The sequence below is a fragment of the Neltuma alba genome, unplaced genomic scaffold (genome assembly GCF_004799145.2).
Source record: "Neltuma alba isolate B1F8T4 unplaced genomic scaffold, ASM479914v2 tig00006019_pilon, whole genome shotgun sequence".
NCBI classification, from domain to species: domain Eukaryota; kingdom Viridiplantae; phylum Streptophyta; class Magnoliopsida; order Fabales; family Fabaceae; genus Neltuma; species Neltuma alba.
The window spans coordinates 251549-273047 of NW_021634320.1; the positions used below are offsets into that span (position 1 = coordinate 251549).

At 36.8% G+C, this 21499-nt stretch overlaps 1 protein-coding gene, 1 long non-coding RNA gene, 1 other non-coding gene and 4 pseudogenes across 4 annotated transcripts; 4 read left to right on the plus strand and 3 right to left on the minus strand.

The window, feature by feature from the left end:
- Positions 1–557: 557 nt before the first annotated feature.
- LOC114749348 (probable polyamine transporter At1g31830) lies at positions 558–5299 on the plus strand (annotated as a pseudogene).
- Positions 5300–6556: 1257 nt separating this feature from the next.
- LOC114749345 (uncharacterized) lies at positions 6557–7793 on the plus strand. The gene is made up of 3 exons (XM_028937850.1): positions 6557–6854; positions 7535–7627; positions 7731–7793. Exons 1-3 carry the CDS (start codon positions 6573–6575, stop codon positions 7791–7793), a joined length of 438 nt encoding a protein of 145 aa, XP_028793683.1. The 5' UTR covers positions 6557–6572.
- Positions 7052–7244, minus strand: LOC114749375 (U2 spliceosomal RNA). Its single transcript, XR_003740551.1, has one exon. It is a non-coding gene; the product is annotated as a U2 spliceosomal RNA (small nuclear RNA).
- LOC114749350 (uncharacterized) lies at positions 7584–8463 on the plus strand. Of its 2 annotated transcripts, XR_003740548.1 has the most exons (3): positions 7584–7627; positions 7731–7779; positions 8095–8463. It is a non-coding gene; the product is annotated as an uncharacterized LOC114749350 (long non-coding RNA). The 2 variants fall into 2 exon arrangements; XR_003740547.1 differs by lacking the exon at positions 7584–7627 and having other exon boundaries at positions 7656–7779.
- Positions 8464–8633: 170 nt separating this feature from the next.
- On the minus strand, positions 8634–12516 carry LOC114749346 (protein NPG1-like; annotated as a pseudogene).
- Positions 12517–13791: 1275 nt separating this feature from the next.
- Positions 13792–16387, plus strand: LOC114749349 (ATP-dependent Clp protease proteolytic subunit 4, chloroplastic-like; annotated as a pseudogene).
- Positions 16388–17956: 1569 nt separating this feature from the next.
- Positions 17957–20651, minus strand: LOC114749347 (uncharacterized; annotated as a pseudogene).
- Positions 20652–21499: the final 848 nt, after the last annotated feature.

A 21499-nucleotide genomic window follows, 5' to 3' on the forward strand; every position in this document is an offset into this window, starting at 1 on the left:
CAGTCTTATTTATAAAAACTTATTTGTAAATTATAAACGAGGTGTTATAATTAGGATCGGGGGTAATATGCGAATTTTATTCACTCAAGGATGAGCCTACTTAGTTGGTACTCCTCACAATTTTTAATGTAAGAGTCGTTTTATAATAAATTATACTATAAAATAAGTTTTATATTAGGAATCACGGAATATTTGGTAGGCATCTTTTTTATAATTATGATTACATTTTAAAAGTGCAAATTCAACTACAGACTAAATATTATACTTAGGGTTGGAGACAATAATTATTTATAAAACATCAGGTGTGGTTGTTTTCAAACCTTACAAGCACGTGTCTAGTTTCTTATCCTGGCAACACAAGGACACCAAGAAAGTGTCCAGTTTCTATGTGATGACAGTATAAAGACACAAAGCACAGATGCTTAACGGATAGGGATCACTCTCTCAAGTGTCTCACCCACCTTCTTCTTCTTCTCCACTGTCTCTCAAAGGGCCGTACGCTTCTCTCGTTGAAGTGCTGAGCTCGCTTTCGCAGATAGCGAAGGCCATAGGGTAAGCCTGCAAGCAGTGTGCATTTTTCCCGATCATCGACTTCCGGTGAACAGAGCCGCCGTGAAGGTACTCCCAAACACAGATCCCTTTCCTCCCACCCCCCTAATCGTGGGCAATTCAGTCTTTTGACGTATGCTTTTCATTTCAGGATCAATAATGACCCTCATTTGATTTATTCCAGTGCAACTGCAAATGCACATGGATCGCTTTATAATATAGAAGAGTCACCGTTTTAACTCGTTTAGAGAATATATCCCCACTCGATCACCGAAGAAATTTAGAGAATAAGACTAAATTCTAATCCCCTATTACTAGCTATGACTTATGAGCATGGCTCTGTTCTTATTTTCTTCTTGGTGAATATCACTTCATTCCTGTTCTTTTCTGTGAAATGAATGGCTCTTTTTTCTTCTTCTTTTTTTTTTATTTCAGCGGAATATTTAGTGAGTCTTTTTGTTTTTGTTTTTTGAGGCACGATGGAGGTATTTATTTATTGGGTTTCGCCTTTTTCTTTTTTAAATATGAATACACGTTTTTTTTACCCGAATAGTTTACTCAATCAATAAGAAATACATTGTTTTTTTAATCTAAAGGGATTTTTTGGGGCGCAAAAGATTGAACTTTTAAGTTTTTGAGGACTTATCATTTGCCCCATCTTGTTGCATCCACCTCTCGTGGAAAAAGAGCATCAACAAATTGTTAAATAAAAATATGAATTTTCAGCCACAGAAATTAAAAATATCAAACGTCTAAATTGCAAACTTTCCCCTTCAATCTCTCTCTCTCTCTATGCTGTGTGTTGGCTTTCCCATTCATGTGCATTAGTCTCCTTTTCGACAGTGGAATACACAATTTATAGCATGGCACCAATGTCCTCTGTTAATCGAATTTATGTCTTATAAAAAAAATCACTAATACTAATCAAAATACATTTTTTTAATCTTGTCAAGTGGGAAATGATGCCTCAGCCTGACAGGAATGTTATTGATTCCGGTTTATAATAATCCATTCTTGAGATGCGCGTTGTGCGTCATACGTGTCCCTCACGTGGCACTTCACGATGACGACGATTGCTTCTTTTTATTTTTTGTTTTCTCGTTTTTTAAAATAAAGTGCTTCTCAGGGACTGAGCGGTTTAGGACGAAGATGGTCCTCTTTTGCTCTTCCTTTCCTTTCTAAATCCTCAACGCTCGGGGAAACAATGGGGGTATCATCTATTCGAGCTTTAAAGGATCTCCGAATCCTTTCATGGTCTGTTCAATCTCTGTTCGATTTCACACGCTGGATCAAATTTTTTTTTATTTATCTATTTTATTTGAGCTTTCCATTTATGGTTCCCGTGATTTGTCTGGTCAGACCAGATCTCTGTCCAATATCAGCTGGCTTTATTTATTTGATTTTTATTCTTCATATAGTTTGAGGTTGATTTCGGCGTGCAAATGTTCTTATTTTCTTCTTGGTGAATCACTTCATTCCTGTTCTTTTCTGTGAAATGAATGGCTCTTTTTTTTTTTTTTTTTTCAATTCAGCGGAATATTTTTTGAGTCTTTTGTTTTTGTTTTTCGAGGCACGATGGAGGTATTTATTTATTTATTGGGTTTCGCCTTTTTCTTTTTAAATATGAATACACGTTTCTTTTACCCGAATAGTTTACTCAATCAATAAGAAATACTACATCCCAGTCCTAATTATAAGAACCAGTTAACTAATTTGAGAAGATTAAGAAGTAAGTTAAATTAGTTATTTATCCTAAATAGATGTTGTCTTTCATAAAATATCCTTACTAATCAAGTGTATTGATTAGAACTATGATTATTAGAAGGGTTATTTTGAAAAAAAAATGTATAAATATGAGAGATAAAATGGATTGGGGTCTTATATTTAGAATTAAAATAAAAATCAAACAGGGTCTTATATTAAAGATTTGAAGTTGTATATTGTTTTTTTAATCTAAAGGGATTTTTTTTGGCCGCAAAAGATTGAACTCTTCAGTTTTTGAGGATGTATCATTTGCCCCATCTTCTTGCATGCACCTCTCGTGGAAAAGATCATCAACAAATTGTAAATAAAAAATATGAATTTTCAGCCACAGAAATTAAAAAATATCAAACGTCTAAATTGCAAAATTTCCCCCTTCAATCTCTCTCTCTCTCTCTCATGCTGTGTGTTGGCTTTCCCATTCATGTGCATTAGTCTCCTTTTCGACAGTGGAAAATACACAATTGTAGCATGGCACCAATGTCCTCTGTTAATCGAATTTATGTCTTATAAAAAAAATCACTAATACTAATCAAATATATTTTTTTAATCTTGTCAAGTGGGAAATGATGCCTCAGCCTGACAGGAATGTTATTGATTTCCGGTTTATAATAATCCATTCTTGAGATGCGCGTTGTGCGTCATACGTGTCCTTCACGTGGCACTTCACGATGACGACGATTGCTTCTTCTTTTATTTTTTTGTTTTCTCGTTTTTAAAAATAAAGTGCTTCTCAGGGACTGAGCGGTTAGGACGAAGATGGTCCTCTTTTGCTCTTCCTTTCCTTTCTAAATCCTCAACGCTCGGGGAAAATGGAGGGTATCATCTATTCGAGCTTTAAAGGATCTCCGAATCTTTCATGGTCTGTTCAATCTCTGTTTCGATTTCACACGCTGGATCAAATTTTTTTTTATTTATCTATTTTATTTGAGCTTTCCATTTATGGTTCCGTGATTTGTCTGGTCAGACCAGATCTCTGTCCAATATCAGCTGGCTTTATTTATTTGATTTTTATTCTTCATATAGTTTGAGGTTGATTTCGGCGTGCAAATGGCAGAATGACACATCTCTCTGTTCTTTCCCCCTCGTCTTCTTGTATAGGAATGCAATTGTTGATTTCGTAATTCGTGGGAGAATGAGGAGATTTTAGCTGTTAAAATTGACAGAGTACCTATTTTTACTTTTATTTGAGCGCACGAAAAAAAAAAAACAGGTTCTTTCTTTTGTGGACTGTGGTGAACTCAGTAGACATATTTTCTGTTTTCGATTTCTGTATAAAAACCTAACGTGAATTTCCCCTCCATGGTTGCAGAAATTGAGGATTACTGCTACTAGACAAGCCTCTACTGCAATGGGGGATTACGAAGTTATTGGTGAATTGCCTTCTCATAAGGCAAATAACTCTAGAAAGTTTCAGTTCTTCCTCTTGTATTTCTCATTTTTTATGAGGTCTCTGGGGGTCCTTTTGGTGTGGAGGATACCGTGCAAGCTGCTGGTCCTCTATTAGCTTTGCTTGGGTTCTTGGTTTTCCCATTCATATGGAGTATTCCCGAAGCTTTGATTACTGCTGAGATGGGAACCATGTTCCCAGAAAACAGTGGTTATGTGGTTTGGGTTTCCTCAGCTTTGGGTCCCTACTGGGGGTTTCAGCAAGGTTGGATGAAGTGGATAAGTGGGGTAATTGATAATGCCTTGTACCCAGTATTGTTTCTTGACTATCTGAAGTCAGGAGTCCCGGCTTTAGGGGGTGGCATGCCAAGAACCGTTTGCAGCATTGGGTTTGACAGTTCTTCTTACTTACTTGAACTATAGGGGTTTAACCATTGTGGGATGGGTTGCTACTCTTTTAGGGTTCTCTCTCTCCTCCCTTTTGTGGTAATGGGAATTTTGGCAATTCCAGACTTGGAACCTTCTAGGTGGTTCGTGACAAATTTGAATGGCGTGGATTGGAATCTATATTTGAACACTCTCTTCTGGAATCTTAATTATTGGGATTCCGTAAGCACTCTTGTGGGAGAAGTGGACAATCCAAAGAAAACTCTTCCCAGGGCTCTTTTTTATGCTGTGATTCTGGTAGTTCTTGGGTATTTCTTTCCTCTTCTAATCGGTACTGAGCTGTTCCTCTCAATCAAAAGTTGTGGACAGATGGGTACTTCTCAGATATTGCTACTATTGTTGGAGGAGTGTGGTTGAGATGGTGGCTTCAGGCAGCTGCTGCAATGTCAAACATGGGGATGTTTGTTGCTGAGATGAGCAGTGACTCTTTTCAACTTCTAGGGATGGCTGAGAGGGGAATGTTGCCAGAGTTCTTTAGCAAGAGATCTCGATATGGAACCCCTCTCATTGGGATTCTATTTTCAGCCTCAGGTGTGATTCTGCTATCATGGTTGAGCTTCCAAGAAATTGTAGCCGCGGAGAATTTCCTTTACTGTTTTGGAATGATTCTGGAGTTCATAGCATTCATATTGCTGAGGATCAAACACCCCAATATGCCTCGGCCGTACAAGATACCTGGGGGAACAATCGGAGCTATTCTTATGTGCATTCCTCCAACGATATTGATTTGTGTTGTGCTGGCTTTCTCCTCCTTCAAAGTGATGGTTATAAGCCTCATTGCTGTGTTAATTGGTCTTGTCTTACAGCCTTGTTTGAAACTTGTTGAGAAAAAGAGATGGCTGAAGTTCTCTATCAACTGTAATCTCTCAGATCTTGACAATGAGGCGGGCTTGTCCTTGGTAGATTGATTTCTTCTGATTCGAGAGAGATGTGAAGGGAAGATTCAAACCCAAAATAAGATGATGAGGCCAATATATGCAAAATATTCAGGTTACAGTCTCTCTGAAACACAAGAAGCATTGAAGGGGAGCTCTCTTTCCACTTTCCACCCAAAGCTTTGCTTAGGCCAATAAACTTTAGCTGTTTATCGTCTTTGTTTTAAATTTGATGATAAATGGTCAGGCTACTAGAAATTTGTAAGGTAGTTTTTAAATATCTTGGGAAATGAATTTCTAAAAGTAGTAACATGAGGATCATTTTCCATTCATAAAGTTACTTGTGACTTTTAACACATTGTTTGGTTGGAGGGGAGGGGAAGGGTATAATTTTGTATCCTTGTGAGGATCATTATCCCTGTCATTTCTACGCTGATCTCCATCTCCGTTTTACTTATTTTTAACTTGTCCCCTCCTTCGCATGTGAGTGACAGCAATTTATAATATATACATATTATTTGATTGTAGGGAAAATGGTAAAAAGAAACCGCGGAAATAGAAAATTTGTACAGAGAGACTGGTTTATAAAAATTATCATCAAAATTTATACTATTGTTGTTGAAATCCATACTAATGTTGTCATAGGTCCTTATTTGTAATTTTTCTATTTTAGCAGTTTTTTTTTTTTTGCCATTTTCCCTTGATTATATTTAATTTGCGAGCTGCAGCAATCAGTCGTGTCTCGTGTGTGAAGGAGTTCCCTGGGTTTCACGGTGTAGTTGTCGGACAATTATATGAGTCGCACATTTATTATAGTTTTTTAATCATAACTCTCATTTATTATTCCTTTCACAAAACTTACAGTTTTATGCTAAAAAAGTTTTAGGTAGTCATCTTGCCTCATTATGAGGCTCTGACGAGTTCTAAATACATAAGTATATATTATAATTATTTATTTGTTTATGTAAGCAAACAATGGAATGTTAATATTCCTTCCTTTTCTCCTACTAAAATTTTTCCATTCTCCTCCCCTCCAATCAAACAGATACTTATTATTCCCTGCTAGATGGATGAATCGTTTTTATATTGACATGTTAATAATTAATAAACAATTAATAAATTTTTACATATGATTTTGATCTTCCATAATATATTGATTATCCTTTTTGACACCTTCGTGCCAAAGGAAAAATCCCTTTTTACCACCAAAAAAATTTTATATCAAACGGTTCAATGTTGAAAAGCTTAAAATTTTGTAATTAGTTTCGTAATTAAAAATTATTTACGCAGTTTTTAAGAATGCCTACCGCCTAGCTTTTCCAATGATGCGCGCGCGCACTTGCTCACGCTTATTGTGCAGTGTCTGTGTACTACTATTTTTTTAAAAAATCATTACGGTTGGTTTGTTACGTTACATGGGAGCATATTCAAAATGTAAATACCCGCCAACGCTGTATCGGCTCAACCTTCAAATTGAAGAGCGCTGTGTCTCCCTGTCTTGCAGAAGAAGAAACTACGAAGGATGAAGAAAAGGGGAAAAGTAAGGTCGCCATGGTTAATCTACTCACAACGCCATCACCGAGATCTTCCCCGCCGTACGATTCCCCGGCGTCGGCGATCTTCGTCAGAACGGCTTCGACCTCCAAGAACACCAAGAGAGCAACGGTTGACCACGCCAAATCTCAAGCTCTCAAGACTGTCAGCAACGTATCGGAGTTGAAGGACCTCGCTGCTACGCGTCTTGACGAACTGAAGGGCCTGATTGATCGCTCTCACTCTGAGATCTTCAACGATCTCGAGGCTTCCCAGTTACGTCTCCGCAAGAGACTTAAGGTATTGCTCGTTCATTTCCTTTCGCCTCGTTGCAAGTTGTAAAATCGCATTAAGTGTAATCGTAAATTTGTTTATCAGATCACACGTACTCCAGTGTAGCATCGAAGTTTTTTGAGAACTTCGAGTTTTGTTTAGTTGCAAGTAAGAATGAATTCATCCAAGAGACTAAAATGACTTCGCATGATCCGGAGCACTAGAGAAAGTGAAACATAAATTTGGAATTTATCATCGTGTTCTGATTTTTTTGGCAGTCACGTATAAGAAATCTTGATAGCTGATTGTTTCATCTTCACAAAACCTGATGCACATTCGACTCAATAAACGTGTCGAGAATTAAACTGATAAGAACAGATACTACACTTGATCTTAGCCAAAAGGTCGAGAATTAAATTTCGAGAACCACGTTTTTCCATGATCTGAATAAATTGGGCTGTTGCTGTAGTCTTTTTTCTGCCAGAGCATTGCCGCTAGAGTCTCCGTGTCGTACAGTGTCATACTAGCCATCGGATATCGTTTTCGAGAAAAATGAAAAAAAGAAGGAACGCTAGTCAAGATGCTCGTCGTCCTTTGATTGAATCTCGTCCCTGCCGTTATAAGTTTCACAACGGCACTGTAAATTCAGAATTTCAGATATTTGATCTAATTAATTTCACCATTTATTTTTTAAATCATATATGCAGACTCAATCATGCCAGCAAATGATGGATGAAGCAGATAAAGAATACAAAAAAGTTTCTGAACGAATTGCTGCTGAAAATCAAGAATTAATGAAGGTATATTGCCTCCGTTCTTTAACTTTTTTTTTAATAATATTTAGAGAATATAATGGTTTGCTTTATATAATGGTAATTTAGAGAATCTAATTGTTCTTTTCAGGCCTCGTATAAAGAATTCGTTGCAGATGCACAGATCAGCGCATCTCGTGGTACGTTTGTTTGATTAAATTATCATTGTAACTTGATGACATAATCCTAGTTCATTATCTTCGGTAAGTTTTCAGAACTGTGTCCGAACACGCTTCATAGAACTACACATTGTATCAAAATAAAAAGGAAGAAAATTACCTATACATGGCAGCACGTCGCGTTCTTATAGTTTGGTTTCTTTGTCTTATGACATTCAGATCTATACACGCACATATGCCACACTCGTATGTGAGATTGTCCACAAATCTGTTGAGATATTTACACCCATTTGAATAAACAGGCTTCTGATTTTTTTTTGCCTTAAAAAATTTCAGCCTGCAAAACGTCCGTCGCTAATCTATCGCAATCATTTGACAAAGCCATTGACTCTCTTCGAAACCGTTTTGGAATTTCGTCAACTTAGCCAAAGATGCTAACAGACAGCTAAACAAGGCAAATGGCAGTATGCGTTCGGTGGACTATGCTCAAGAACTGTTTTCGTATCTAACATTTGGACTTGGAATTTGACATGGACTGTGCCAAGATTTGCTGGATCACATTGCTTTTCCAAATTTTGAACATTTTCTTTCTTGAACTGATTGTCCTCCGCATAGTATTTGATACATGAAAATATAAGAAAGAATCAGACGGATTTTAGCAAATTGTGCTACGTACATCGGCAATGAATCTCCACTTTCTTTTAATGACACTTCTCGGTTAAGCAACATACATTTACAGGGCAGAACAGCAATTGAACCACATGAGCCTTCACTAGTCCAGGCTCTTGACATGAGCCATCCTGCGGACAAGTTTAACATGAATTTCTTTAAAATGAGGGCAATTTCTCTTCTTTTGATCCTAGTTTGAAATCCAGTCAAAGCAAAGTGCTGAAACTTTCAACAGGATCAGATTCTTCAAGCATGGAAGCTGCCTGGAAGCAGTCGGCAGCATCGCCTATTCGGCCATCATACTTGTGAACCTTTCCCAAGTGAAACCAAGCCGTGCGGTTAGTGGGTTCTAATCGAAGTGCATCAGAAAGAAAGCTTCTAGCTAAAGGCAAAGACTTCGACTTTGAATCCACTTTGAGCAGCAAAATACCCATCTGGATCTTGCTTGGAACATAGCATTGATCAAACAGGATCCCTGTCGTGATAGCAGAAACAGCTTCTTGTTTTTCTCCACGTCCATCATACAAAAGACCTGGTAGAATCACACAGGAAAGTATTAATATCTACATACATGCAGAAGACTATTTGCTTTTTTTTCTTATGCTACTTCGAAGGCTTTAGGCTATACTTTCACATTCTCCGACAACGTTGCTTTAGAACCGGCCAAAATATGTCCTCTCCCCCCCCCCGGGGCCGAGGGGAAGAGAGATTTTAATTCATTTTCTTTGGTCTTTATTCAAGTGAACATTATGTCCTCCTCCTTTTCCATTCTCCTTAATCCAAAGAAACTCTCCAATCATCCTTTATTTTGAAAGATGATGAAGTGAAATTTTGATTTTGAAACGTTTTAATTTAGATCTCAATCTAAATAAGCCTAAAGAAATATTAACGTTATATTTAGTTATAAATTAAAGAGAATCTTTCGAAATAAATTTTCTACTACCTCCGGTTCTTAATATAAGAACTTGTTTGATTTTTATTTTGGTCCTAAATATTAGACCCCGATCCACTTTTTCTCTAATACTTATATATTTTTTTTTCAGAATAGTCCTTCTAATAATAATAATTCTAGTCAATACACTTGATTAGTAAGGATATTTTAGAAAAAATAACACATGTTTATTACAAATAACTAACTCAACTTTTTTTCTTAATCTTCTCAAATTAGTCAACTAGCTCTTATAGTATAACATATATGTATCAACTGGGGGAGTAAAACTCCAGTATTCTCCCGCCGTATAACTGTTTTCTTTTAGCAAAACTAAAAGTGAAGCAAGTACTGCCTGTACAATGTAAAAGATAACAGTAAAATTAAAAATTGATTTAAATTTTAAGAGCAAATAAGTTCCAAGATGAAAACAAATTAGTAAAGGGATAAATGTAAACTCATTTTCTCCTAACTTAGGGTTCTTTTTCTCCCAAAACCATGGAGACAGCTTTAAAGTACTTGCTTTAAAATAATTATGGTTGAGCTTCTTGAAGAGCACCTATCTCCAACAAATAACCCAATATTTTCCTGTATGCAAAAATTATAAGAAAAAATAAAATCTTTCTTCTGCAACTATCCTAAACAAAAAAAGGAAACGGCTCAGCAACCACAAAAATAACTTGCATAAAAGAAAATTAAAAGTGCTGAAATGACGACAGATTCAGAGGATATATATCCACTTCCCAGATCACCTGTGTACCCAGCCGCTAAAAACAATTTAATGACAAAACGATAAAAAGTAGTACATGCAATCTACCACTGTAAGATAGCATATGGCATATTACCTGTGTATTTATTTTCATAGGCCCAAATGAATTCTTTTGAGCCTGAATCAATGCAAGGAGGTATCTATAAGTTTCAATAGCATCCGTTGGTTGTGACTGGAGAATCTTGAGCTTTGCTTTTAGTCTAAGCAGTGGCCCTTGCTCCCATCTTGCAGTCTCATCTAAAGCAGCATTTATCACCACTTCAGCCTCCGGGAATCGTTGCTGAGCAGACAAAATCAGAGCAATCAATCTCCAACCTTTCAATATAGATCCTCCTGTTTCATCAAAGAACTGCTTTGCATAGCGCAAAGAAGTTGTCAAATTTCTGTGTTCTGCATAATGAACTCCCACTCCAAAAATCAGATCACAATTGTTATACTCAAATCCCATTGCCCCTTCTAGTGACTTCAGAGCTTTGGACTGAAGTTTAGACCTTTGAAAGTCCGAGGAAGCAACCTTAGCTTGCTTTCCCAGACAAAGTCCCAACACTCTAAGACACCACCTTTCCAAATGACTCGTTTATGCCCTTAGCATTATTGATTGCCCTTTGTGCATACCCCACTCCCTCTGCAGCAAGATAAGGATCCTCACTGCAGATCCTGGCAGCTGCTAACAATGATTCAATGTCATTTGGTCTCTCATGTTTGTGCAAAGATTTTCTGAGTAGATCCAAAGCACTTTGGTTTTGTCCTGCTCCATAGAGACATAAAGCTAAAAGATTCCAACGATCAATACGATGATATAATCCAGGCATTAACTCTTCAAGTTGCTTTGCTAGAACAGAAGTTTGGCCACATACAGAAAGTGCAAAAGTCAGGTGCTCCATCACTGAAGTATCCCATTTGGACTTGTCAATGCAAAAGTCTCCTCACAGCAAGCATTAGAAGCAGAATTGAATCTCTTCCAGATTGTTTTTAGGTACATAAAACCCCTCGCCCAGATCAGTTGCCTTGGGTGGGCTAGCCTCGAACCCACCATATAGCAAAAGCTTGGCAAGTCCTTTCTGAACTCTAGCACTCCCATCAGTATCAAAATTCCATTGACTCAGAAGTTCAAGAGCACGTCTATAAGCAGACAATGCCTCTTGATAGCTACCTGCTTGCTTTGTAAGCTCTGGAAGAAGTCCCACAATGCCACTGACTACTTCTTGCAATGTTGTTCCAGTTGAATATCAGATACACCCTGACTGAATGCCTTCTCAATACCCTCATGCACACTTTTGCATTCAGTGGTCGCTTCTGAGCGAGCAATAACACAAGCATTACAGTTTATTCAAAGAGAAGTAGGATACTAGAGGGGGTTCGAAGATTCACATTTCATTTGGGAGAAAAGCAAACATAAAAAACGACCGTAGATTTTTCATAGTTCTTCCTCGTTAAGTTACTGTAAAATTTCAAGAGAGAATGGAGGTAAAAGAGAAAGTGAATCTCATTCACATTGCTTACTTTTGTTGTCACACTTTCTTTAAATTTTACAGTAAATTTAGAACAAAGAATTCTAGGGGATCTATATACTAAAAGAAATTGCACCAATGAATGGATGATTACTTCAAAATTGTATTCAATACCAGTTATTTTTCCCTGCTTTCGTAGGGTTTTGCTTTGAAGTAGATGGATTCAAGCATCAAACTAGCAGCATGCCTAGGGATTGAGGTAGGTGATTCAGCACGAGGGCGTGCTTTCTTGGCCGCTGATTATCAGAAACTAACGATTGTAATTGCTGAAGGGCAGCTTGGAGATCAACCCCATCAAACACACGAAGAGCACTTGCATAATTCCCTCTTTGATACTCTAGCTTCCCTATAAGAGTTCTTGCTTCCTGATAACACAATGCAATTAAGATAAACAGATCAGGTGTGAGTAGTTTGAAAACTTGATTCCTCATTATGCCATAAATTAGACCCTCTATACATTCATAATGCATTCATATGATTGCATGGGGATCCACATTTCATCATTATGGTCATCATCTTTTTTCTTGTTATTTCTCTCCAATATAATATACCATATATACATACATATACACATATTCATTAGTGTGAATGTAAGGGATTCAGATTGGTTGTGCGGGCACAAGGTCACAAATTTGATTTCTGAGAAGGGAAACGAAAATAGAAGGGGCCAGAGAGTTAGGAGAGTATATGATGATACGTGTGAAGGGATTTGGATGAAGCTACCTCACCTCAGAGTGATAGATAAGCCCTCTTTCAATGCAGATTCAGGCTTCAACGTTTCCTTGGTCAAGTTTGGCTTCAACTTCTGCAGCATTCATGTGATTTCCATTTGCATAGAACTCTCGTCCACCTGACGTCCTCTCATTCTCGCTCTTCTCCATCATCGTTCATCTCCCATCCGCCTGCATCCTCTTAAACCGTTTCTATTAGTATTCCCTTTTCAACGTGCTTCTTAATAGAATTGATTGATTGATGAACTTACATTACATGGTTTTTGGTTTCGTTTATGGTTTTGAGATCAATCGCTTTCTACCTGAGAGAATATTTTAGGAACAGAAATGGGTGGTGATATGAAGCAACGAAACCCATCTGATTCTCTGAGATGGTGATGTTCCAGAATTTGACGCTACGAAACGAAGTCATTTCCCATGACATGCTTCTCATACAATGCAATATTAAAAAAAATAGATCGTCTATTTTTAGTTTTATTGCATTTGGTTTGAAGTTAAATATACACTGAGGAAGAAAGAAAAGTAGTTTTGGAAGAATGTTCAGACTTTTCTTTTTTTGGTTAATATTTCTTTATTTATCTTCACATCATTCTTATTCTGAAAAAAAAAATTAGGAAAATTAATGAAAATTTTCTCGTCAAAATATTTTTTTATCCAAAGATAATCAAAATTTATCTAAGGACTCTAATCCTAAGTAGGGGAAACCAAATGTTGACGTGGCACTGGACCAATTAAAAACATTTGCATATAATTAAATAATACATATGTCACATACAATTTAATACATAATAAATACAACATCGGTTAAAATGAGTTACATCTGTTTAAGAAATTAATTTCTTAAATAAAATTTAGGTATCTTTGAGTTTGAGCCATATTTTAATATAACTTTTCAACAATTTTGAATTATTATGAGTTATATTCTTTTTTATTTTTATCAAACTTCCTTATTTTCACAATAAGAATGCGCATTTTTCCAGTTGGCAAAAAAGAAAAAGAGTATAGTAGTTTCCCTAACAGAGAGCTTTGTTTTTTTTTTCCAAGGTCGCTCACCTTTGGCCGTCTTTCCCGATAATATAATAAGCTGTTCAGTGGCCTGATAATCTCTTTCTGGATTTAGCTTCAGATAGTTCGCCATGGATTTGCTTTCAATCTCTCCTTCGCACCCTTCAGCTTCGCCTGCCTCTCGCGGGCTTCCTCTCTCTTCTTCAAAGCCGTCTATTTCCGCGTTTAATCCCAAATCGCTATTCCCTCGCGTCCCTATTCTTCAAGAGCTTCACTCAGGTGCATGCTATCATCCTCACCAAAGTCCCCTAAAACCCTAAACTTTGTGTCCAAACCTGAAAACTTCGATGACATTTTCAAATTATCTGCTCCTCAGACGCCTGCTACGGCCATTAGGGGGGCCCGAAAGTGATGCGATGGATGGGGTTGTTGCTTAGGGAGAGGATTGTTTTTTTGGGTAGCGGTATCGACGATTTTGTGGCTGATGCAATTATCAGTCAGCTTCTGCTTCTGGATGCTCAAGATTCCAAAAAAGATATCAGACTCTTCATTAATTCGCCTGGTGGCAATCTAAGGTAAAATTTTGCTTAGTTATCTGTCTCTGTGGGTGTGGCCATTTTGCTTTGACTGTGATTTGTTTGCTGAGGGTTGGACAGGTTAGAGAGATAGATGGATTGTAACACAAGTTGAAAATGTATAAGACAAGTTATATAAAAAACGGGGGAAGAAAGGGAAATCTTGGTGCCTTATGAATCCTGCCGGTGGAGGTTTTAGAAGGATATGAATATAAGAAGGATTAATATGAAGTATTAGGGATGTTTAAAAATGTTGTTGGTTCCGTATGTCTGTGGACTTATTTCATGTCATAACATAGTGAGTGACTAATATTCTCGATCAGGGATACTCTATACAAATTCATGAAAGATTGAACGGTTGAATGGTTCCTTTCTTAATCCTTTACTACTTCTATCAGTCAATACCACTTATCATATAACAAATGAACTGTAGGCTTATCAGCATAAAAAACCTAACATTTTCAGATCTAGCCTCTTCAACTACTTGTTTCATCAAGTTATCCAGGCAGAATTTGCCCTTGTACTCTTTAAACTCATTAAACTTATCGAGTTACCCTTCATTCTCCTCTTTCAGTGACTTATTTGTACGTGGCTACATGATGGCTCTCCCTTGGCCGATCTTGTGCTTCAAAAATTGATATTTCCATCAGATACTACCGCATGTCACTATACTCTCTTTCTTCTCACCCCAATATTTTTCATTGTTGTGCTTCAAAAATTGATATTTCCATCAGATACTACCGCATGTCACTTATACTCTTTCTTCTCACCCCAATATTTTCATTGTTTAATTAACCTCTGGCCTGTCATCATTATCTCTCCTTTTGCCACCAAGTGTCTTAGTGCATCACAACTAGGAGGTTTGTAGAGAAAAATATGTTGCTTGCAGTGTATTTAAATAATCTAATATTTGTCGAACAACTATGATAAAACATTATAGTAACTTCCACGTACAATTCTATCTAGCACCGTGGTTGAAGGCTCTTTCCATGCACCACATGCCCTCCATCTTCCCTTGATTGTCTCACTTTCAAGAATGGTAATCATTTAAGTTTCTAAGAGATAAGCTTTTGGCTAGTGGTGGTGTTAACAACTTGATTTGACTTTGATCCTTAATTTTCATATGCCAAACTTTAGGACAGGTACCAAGTCCTATATTAGGTACCCTCAACTAATCCGTTTATATGTGACCTGAATGCTCCATTTTTTCCGGGGCGTATCAGTGATTCCTTGATGCCAATCTTCAGCTTCCATCATGGAATGTGAAATGTATTTTCAATAGACAAACTAAGATGTGATATATATGGAGATCAGTGGGAGCCATTCGATGGGGGTGGAGGTTTTGAAGTTTCAAATTATTCTCTAGATGGGTTGGGATTGGAAGAGCTTGTGGGGCATTTTAGTGAGGTGATGAGAGATGAAGATTGATATTTAATTTAAATTGAGAGATATAGTTTTAATTTGCTCTTTATTTTATTTGCAACTTCATATGAACATCTTATTTTACATTTGGAATACTTGTTTAAGATTTTTTGTTATTTTTAGCATTAATTTGTTGTTTGTGTGCATGCACACTTATTATAGTACCCCATTGTTATCGTAGAAATTACTATATCTAGCATATTGTATCATGCTGTAGTTGATAAGCATATCAGCATTGATGCTCTTTCTTGGGTATGGTGTGGGTAGAAAATTGAACCCTTGAGAGTATACTGGCGCCAGGCCAGCTAGAAAGGTCACTGGCCAGTAGCATTTTCTTTTATTGGTGCTTGTCTGCTTGGTTTCTTCTTGTTGCGTTTCTTTGTTGCCCTTGGCTAGTTTCCTTGTAACAGTTGAGTTTGATAATCTATTCAGCGCGACAATGGCCATCTATGACGTGTTACAACTTGTGAGGGCTGATGTTTCCACAGTTGCACTCGGCATTTCGGCATCAACAGCTTCCATTATCCTCGGTGGCGGCACAAAAGGCAAGCGTCTTGCTATGCCCAACACACGGATTATGATTCATCAACCTCTTGGAGGTGCTAGCGGACAAGCTATAGATGTAGAAATTCAAGCTCGAGAGGTTATGCACAACAAAAATAATGTTACAAGAATTATATCCGGTTTCACTGGTCGCTCATTCGAACAAGTCCAGAAAGATATTGATAGGGATCGGTACATGTCTCCAATTGAAGCAGTTGAATATGGAATAATTGATGGGGTAGGTAATTGACAGGGATAGCATTATTCCTCTGATGCCTGTACCAGAAAGGGTTAAGTCGCCTCTGAACTGAAAGATGAAGAAATAAGTAAAGACCCGAGGAAGTTCTTGAACCCTGATGTCCCTGATGAGGAGATTTACTAGCATTGGGCTATGGAAAGCGGTAGTAAAAGATGCTAACTTTTCTCAGGCTTGTCTTCGGAGAAATTTGTTTTAAGAATAGTGAACCCCTTATTTAAGTTTTGACTATCTTGATTATTTATCATGTTTGTAGCATTGCAAATTTATGATGATAAAATAGCTTGGTTTTTGCTTCATTGCAATAAAAATGTGTTGTTAGTGGGCTAGGACCTTGTGTTTTTATTATTTTGGCTAAAGTAAGTACCGTGTGTATTTAGGATGAAGGAGGTTTGAGGTGAGAATGTGGAGCTTTTTCTCCCCTATCTTTTTTCTCCCAAGGTATGTAGGCGTACATCCTAAAAAAACATTTCAATCTGATTCATTTGGCCTGTGTTTGCGAACTAGGAATTACTATTTTGTATGTGCTTTGAATCATGCATCATCTCTCTCGTGCATGATTTGACATTTCTCTTTTCAAAATTTTATTTTCTTTGATTTTTTTCTCTTCATTCTCGTATAATGGATAAAAATTTAAACACTGGAATTTAGAACCCGTTTATTTAGTAGTTAAAATTTTTATAAAAAGATAACATTATTTGTTTTGGTTATAATAATCGTGATAATTATTTAGTTATTTTAAAATTTTATAATATCTCAGTGTATTCCTCTGTTTTTATGGCATTCTCTCTTATTTACCGAATTACCACATTTTTTTTAGAAATTTGTTAAAGTTTTGTTCCCCGTCTCGAAGAGCCAGACGATCTTTACCTGTCTAGCTACGCAAGGCAGAAACCGTTCGATATGGCTTCTTAAAATATTCGGAAACCTACTCTCTCTTTTTTTTTTTTTTGGATTCCAATCATTTTAAAAAGCTTCAAAAAATAATATACAACTTCACAAAATAGATTCTTAAAAATAAATATTTTCTATGAAAAAAATCGAAACTAATAAATCCCTTATTTTTAAATTTGAATGAGGAATGGCTTTTTTTAATGAAAAATAACTTCCCAAACGGAAAAATCTTCCCAAACAGTGCAGAAGAGTGAAATAAGAGTATGAAATAAATGTTCAAAATTTATTAACTTATTTTTATACTCAATTATATAGACGCGCATAATTATCGCATTTTAATCCAAAGACCGTACAGACGTTTCTTTCTTCCCTTCACTTCGTATCAATGTGCCCACCCCAAACGCCCTTAAAGCAAAAATGCGACGCATAAATTAGAAACTTTTATCTGGAAACAAATTCTACATTTATTATTATTATTTATTTTTGCCAACCAAATTCTACATTTAAATGCACTGGCGAGTGGCGACTATTACTTAAAGAAACTACTCACATGCATTAATTCTGCAAACTATAATGTCATATTTCAACTAGATTTTTCAATGAGAAAGCTTTTCAATTTCTATTTTGTAAACTAGATTTTCAACATACCGACACATAAATTACAAACCTAATCCATTTTGTAAACTACTCAACCCCCTCGTCCCCTGAAGTCCACCCACTGATTTCAACTAACTCCAGATTTAATCCCGGTAAGTCTAACACCTATTTAAGCATCTCCTCCATATTTACACGAGGCATGTAGAGCCACTCCTCAGTTATCATGCGCCAAGAATATTACATGCTAGAACCATGATATCATCACCCGATGGGGGGGGAGAAAAAAAGACACGGCAATTCACAAAAATAAGTGCCAAGAAGCAGGAACTCTAACAAAATCCATGAGGCCTACCATCTTCGCGTATTCAATAGCCAAAAAAGCCACAAAAAGAGCAGTAAGCCAAAAAGGAAAACAGCTCGCTTATGTGAGCAATACCAGCAGGCCAACAAAACATCCGTGTTGTAGCGCAGAATCGACATAGTCCAGAGAGTAGCAGATATAGGAACCTTAAAAACGTCATGGAGATCAAAGAACCTGAAAACCCAAGTTAACACTCCAGCTATCGTTTCCCAGTTCCAGCAGCTGAACCTTCCCCTCATGGTAATCCAGGAGTATTAAACATCTCCATCGTCCTAATTAAAGATATAATTGAATAAAAATATTGAACTTTCTACCAAAAAAATAAGAATATTGAACTTATATGACACTTTAATCAAACATATACAGTTTAGTACTCAATGACATAATTATATTGATATCCAAGTCCATATTTTAAGTACAAATTTCATAAGCTTTTTTTTTTTTACCACCACAAATTTATAAGCTTAGCAGCACTTGCTTTTTTACAGGATGCTGGCCCTTCAACATGTTAATATGTCATTCGCCTAGGATTAATTCACGCAACACATGTGGGATTAATCCTATTTCTATAACCAAATTTTCAAAAAAAAAAAAAAATCAGCTCTGTCTTTGCCAAGTATATCTTATATTTAATTTTCCTTTAAGAAGGCATTTTGGGTACTTGGGGCTTATTTGATTTTGATTTTTGGGTGTGGCCCACCTTGTTTAAGACTTCAAGCATTTACATCAATACATGTGGATTAATCCTATTTCTATAACCAAATTTTTTTTAAAAAAAAAATCAGCTCTGTCTTTGCCAAGTATATCTTATTATTTAATTTTCCATTTAAGAAGGCATTTTGGGTACTTGGAGCTTATTGGATTTTTTGGGTGTGGCCCACCTTGTTTAAGACTTCAAGCATTTACATAAAAAACAAATCAACTAACAGTTTATTAGAACTATAAATAATGTTAAGAACGCTTAACCCTCAGGTGCCACTCAGTAACTTCATCTTACATTAAATGATTCATGATTTTATTTAGTTGTGTTAAGAAGCCTAGATTTCAGTAAGATAGGAAGAGTAAAATGCTCACAGTATAAAATACCGTCCAAGCATCTCAAAAGTAGATGGCTTATCTGCATGACAACTGAAAAGGTCATCTTGGTATAAACGCACTTTGGAAATGCCAGATGTGTACCAGCAGTCATAAGACTCATTGACCTAACAAAAGAGGAAGAGAAGATAAAAGGATAAACCAATGCCAAAGACCTGGACTAGATATAACTGCTAGGTATTATATATTTCATAAACAGAAAAAACATTTTAAACAAAGTCCAGCCCAAAAAACACAAACTGGTTGAGAGTTGAGACCACTAGTGGTAAACCTCACCTTGAATTTATTTTGGGTCAACAACGCAGCACCAAAATTAGGCCTGCAATAAAGGGGAAGAGCCTCATTTGGAGCCTCTGATAATGCAACATGTGTCCGACTGGAAAAGTGATCTTTATATTCCACCTGAAAGGTTAAGTAAAAGAACTTACTGTCTGCTTTGTGTTTATCACTAATTTACAATTATTAGAGGACAGAACAGAGAAAGGCTGCGTATAAGTACACACACATGTACTATTTTCAAAAGTTTTCCATTGAAAGTAGCATGGATTAGTTATGGAGATACATAACTTGGACAGTAAGAGAGAAAATCTATGCTTCTGCATCAACAGGGACAACAATACAAGGCACAAAACATGCAGAAAGAATACTAATGATGCAAACAAGTAATGGGCAAGATATAATAACCTTGAAAACTGAAGCCCAGTAGTAATCATAACGACAGTGAAATTTGTTTCTTTCAAAAGGATGGAACAAATTCTCAGCTTTATAATTAAACAATCCAAGTTCACATATCTTAGATGAACCTAATATCAATACCTGCAAAACAATAATAAGAAAAAAAGCAATTTAGTTAGCAAGTAGAAAAGTGAATTATGCAATAACAGCTCGGAAAATGCTTAAAGCTTCAAAGTAAAGGAATATTATTTATAAACAAAGATCAGAATGGAAAATTCAAAATCAAACCAATCATTGCATAACACAAAGAAGGAGACAATAAGAAAAACATACTGCAAATCCATGTCATCATGTTGTGCAGCCTTATTTAAAATAAATTAACGGCATTTGTAACAAATTATTACATGTCAGATACAACACGAGTGATGAGCTCATTTACGAGCCATGAAAAAAACAACCACAGCTCTGTTCCGATCACGCTGTGAAGGATTGTGCCCTGGGCATGGGATTATAGAAGTTTTTAAGGCTCAATGTTATGTCCCATGGGAAATGATATAAACAATCAATCTCCGAAAATACGACTAACGATATCTATTAGCTCAAACCTAGTTGTCTATGTTCCTACTGCAGTATCAATGGATCATCGTTTCGCAATCTTGCATTTTAAAATTAGGCATGATATTAGGAGCCCCTTAATCTTGACACTTTTACCTCAAATTACCCACACACACACACACACAAAAGAAGCCTTTGCGATCAAACTTCAAACGCTGCAGTGGAGAACCGCAAAATTTGGCTTTTCAATCATAAGCACCTTCTCCATTCCGACCACGGAAATTTTGATGATCCCCATTTCTTCCATTGTTTTTCTGTGGAGTTTCTTTCTAGGTAGGTTATGCTAAAATGATGTTTTGCGCGCGACAGGTCTATTTGTCATACTGATGCAAGAGGTCTTCCAAGTGAAAATAAGAAATTCAAGCAGAGGTCGCTGAACTGCTTCCTGAGATAGGTTCTGGAATTTTAATATTTGGAAATGTCATTGTCAAGTCAAACGCCGCAGTTGCTGTGATTTCACGCTTATAAGCTGTGAAACCACTTTCGGATCAAATGTAGCTTAAACAAAAATATTTAACAGCTTAACAAGGAAGAGAACTTACTGCTAGATACGATCTTGCACCGGAAAGGCAGAGAAATAGGGTTCGTGATCGAGAGATTCGAGCCTAAGATCAGTATAATCCCAACCATAAAGGAAAGCGTCAAGAAGAGAACAATGGGAAGTAGGATTGCAAGAGTCCATCGTAGGATGACAAATGGGATAACCTTCTTCCCCGATTCCACCTGGGAGTGATCCATAAATCTCGGAGTGATTAGGACCTTTTTGTAATCTGATAAATCTAAGAGGATCTCCATCACTCACAATCGCCGGTCACCGGAACCATTTCTCCGGTGATCGGAGTTACAATAGAAGATCGTTTGGTTTCTGATGGTCGGTGGTCACTGACATAGATAATAGAGAGGACAGTTTTGACAGGCGGAAGAAAATAGAATTCGGCTCGCCTGAGGGCTGAGTAGCAGTAGCTATTTATTTTTGGCGTCAAGCGGCGAAACGAAATGCATTTCGGATTCGGACTTTGGATTTGGAGCGTAAGAATCCCTTAAAAAAGAGATTTTTCTGAGCGATGACACGGTAACTCAGACTCTCCCTCCCTC

Bases quoted from the DNA above. Each gene is read 5' to 3' on its own strand.
- LOC114749345 (XM_028937850.1), top strand. From the start codon at position 6,573: ATGGTTAATCTACTCACAACGCCATCACCGAGATCTTCCCCGCCGTAC. The intron at 6,855-7,534 runs GTATTGCTCGTT...TCATATATGCAG, and splicing joins GTCTCCGCAAGAGACTTAAG to ACTCAATCATGCCAGCAAAT. The intron at 7,628-7,730 runs GTATATTGCCTC...TGTTCTTTTCAG, and splicing joins AAAATCAAGAATTAATGAAG to GCCTCGTATAAAGAATTCGT.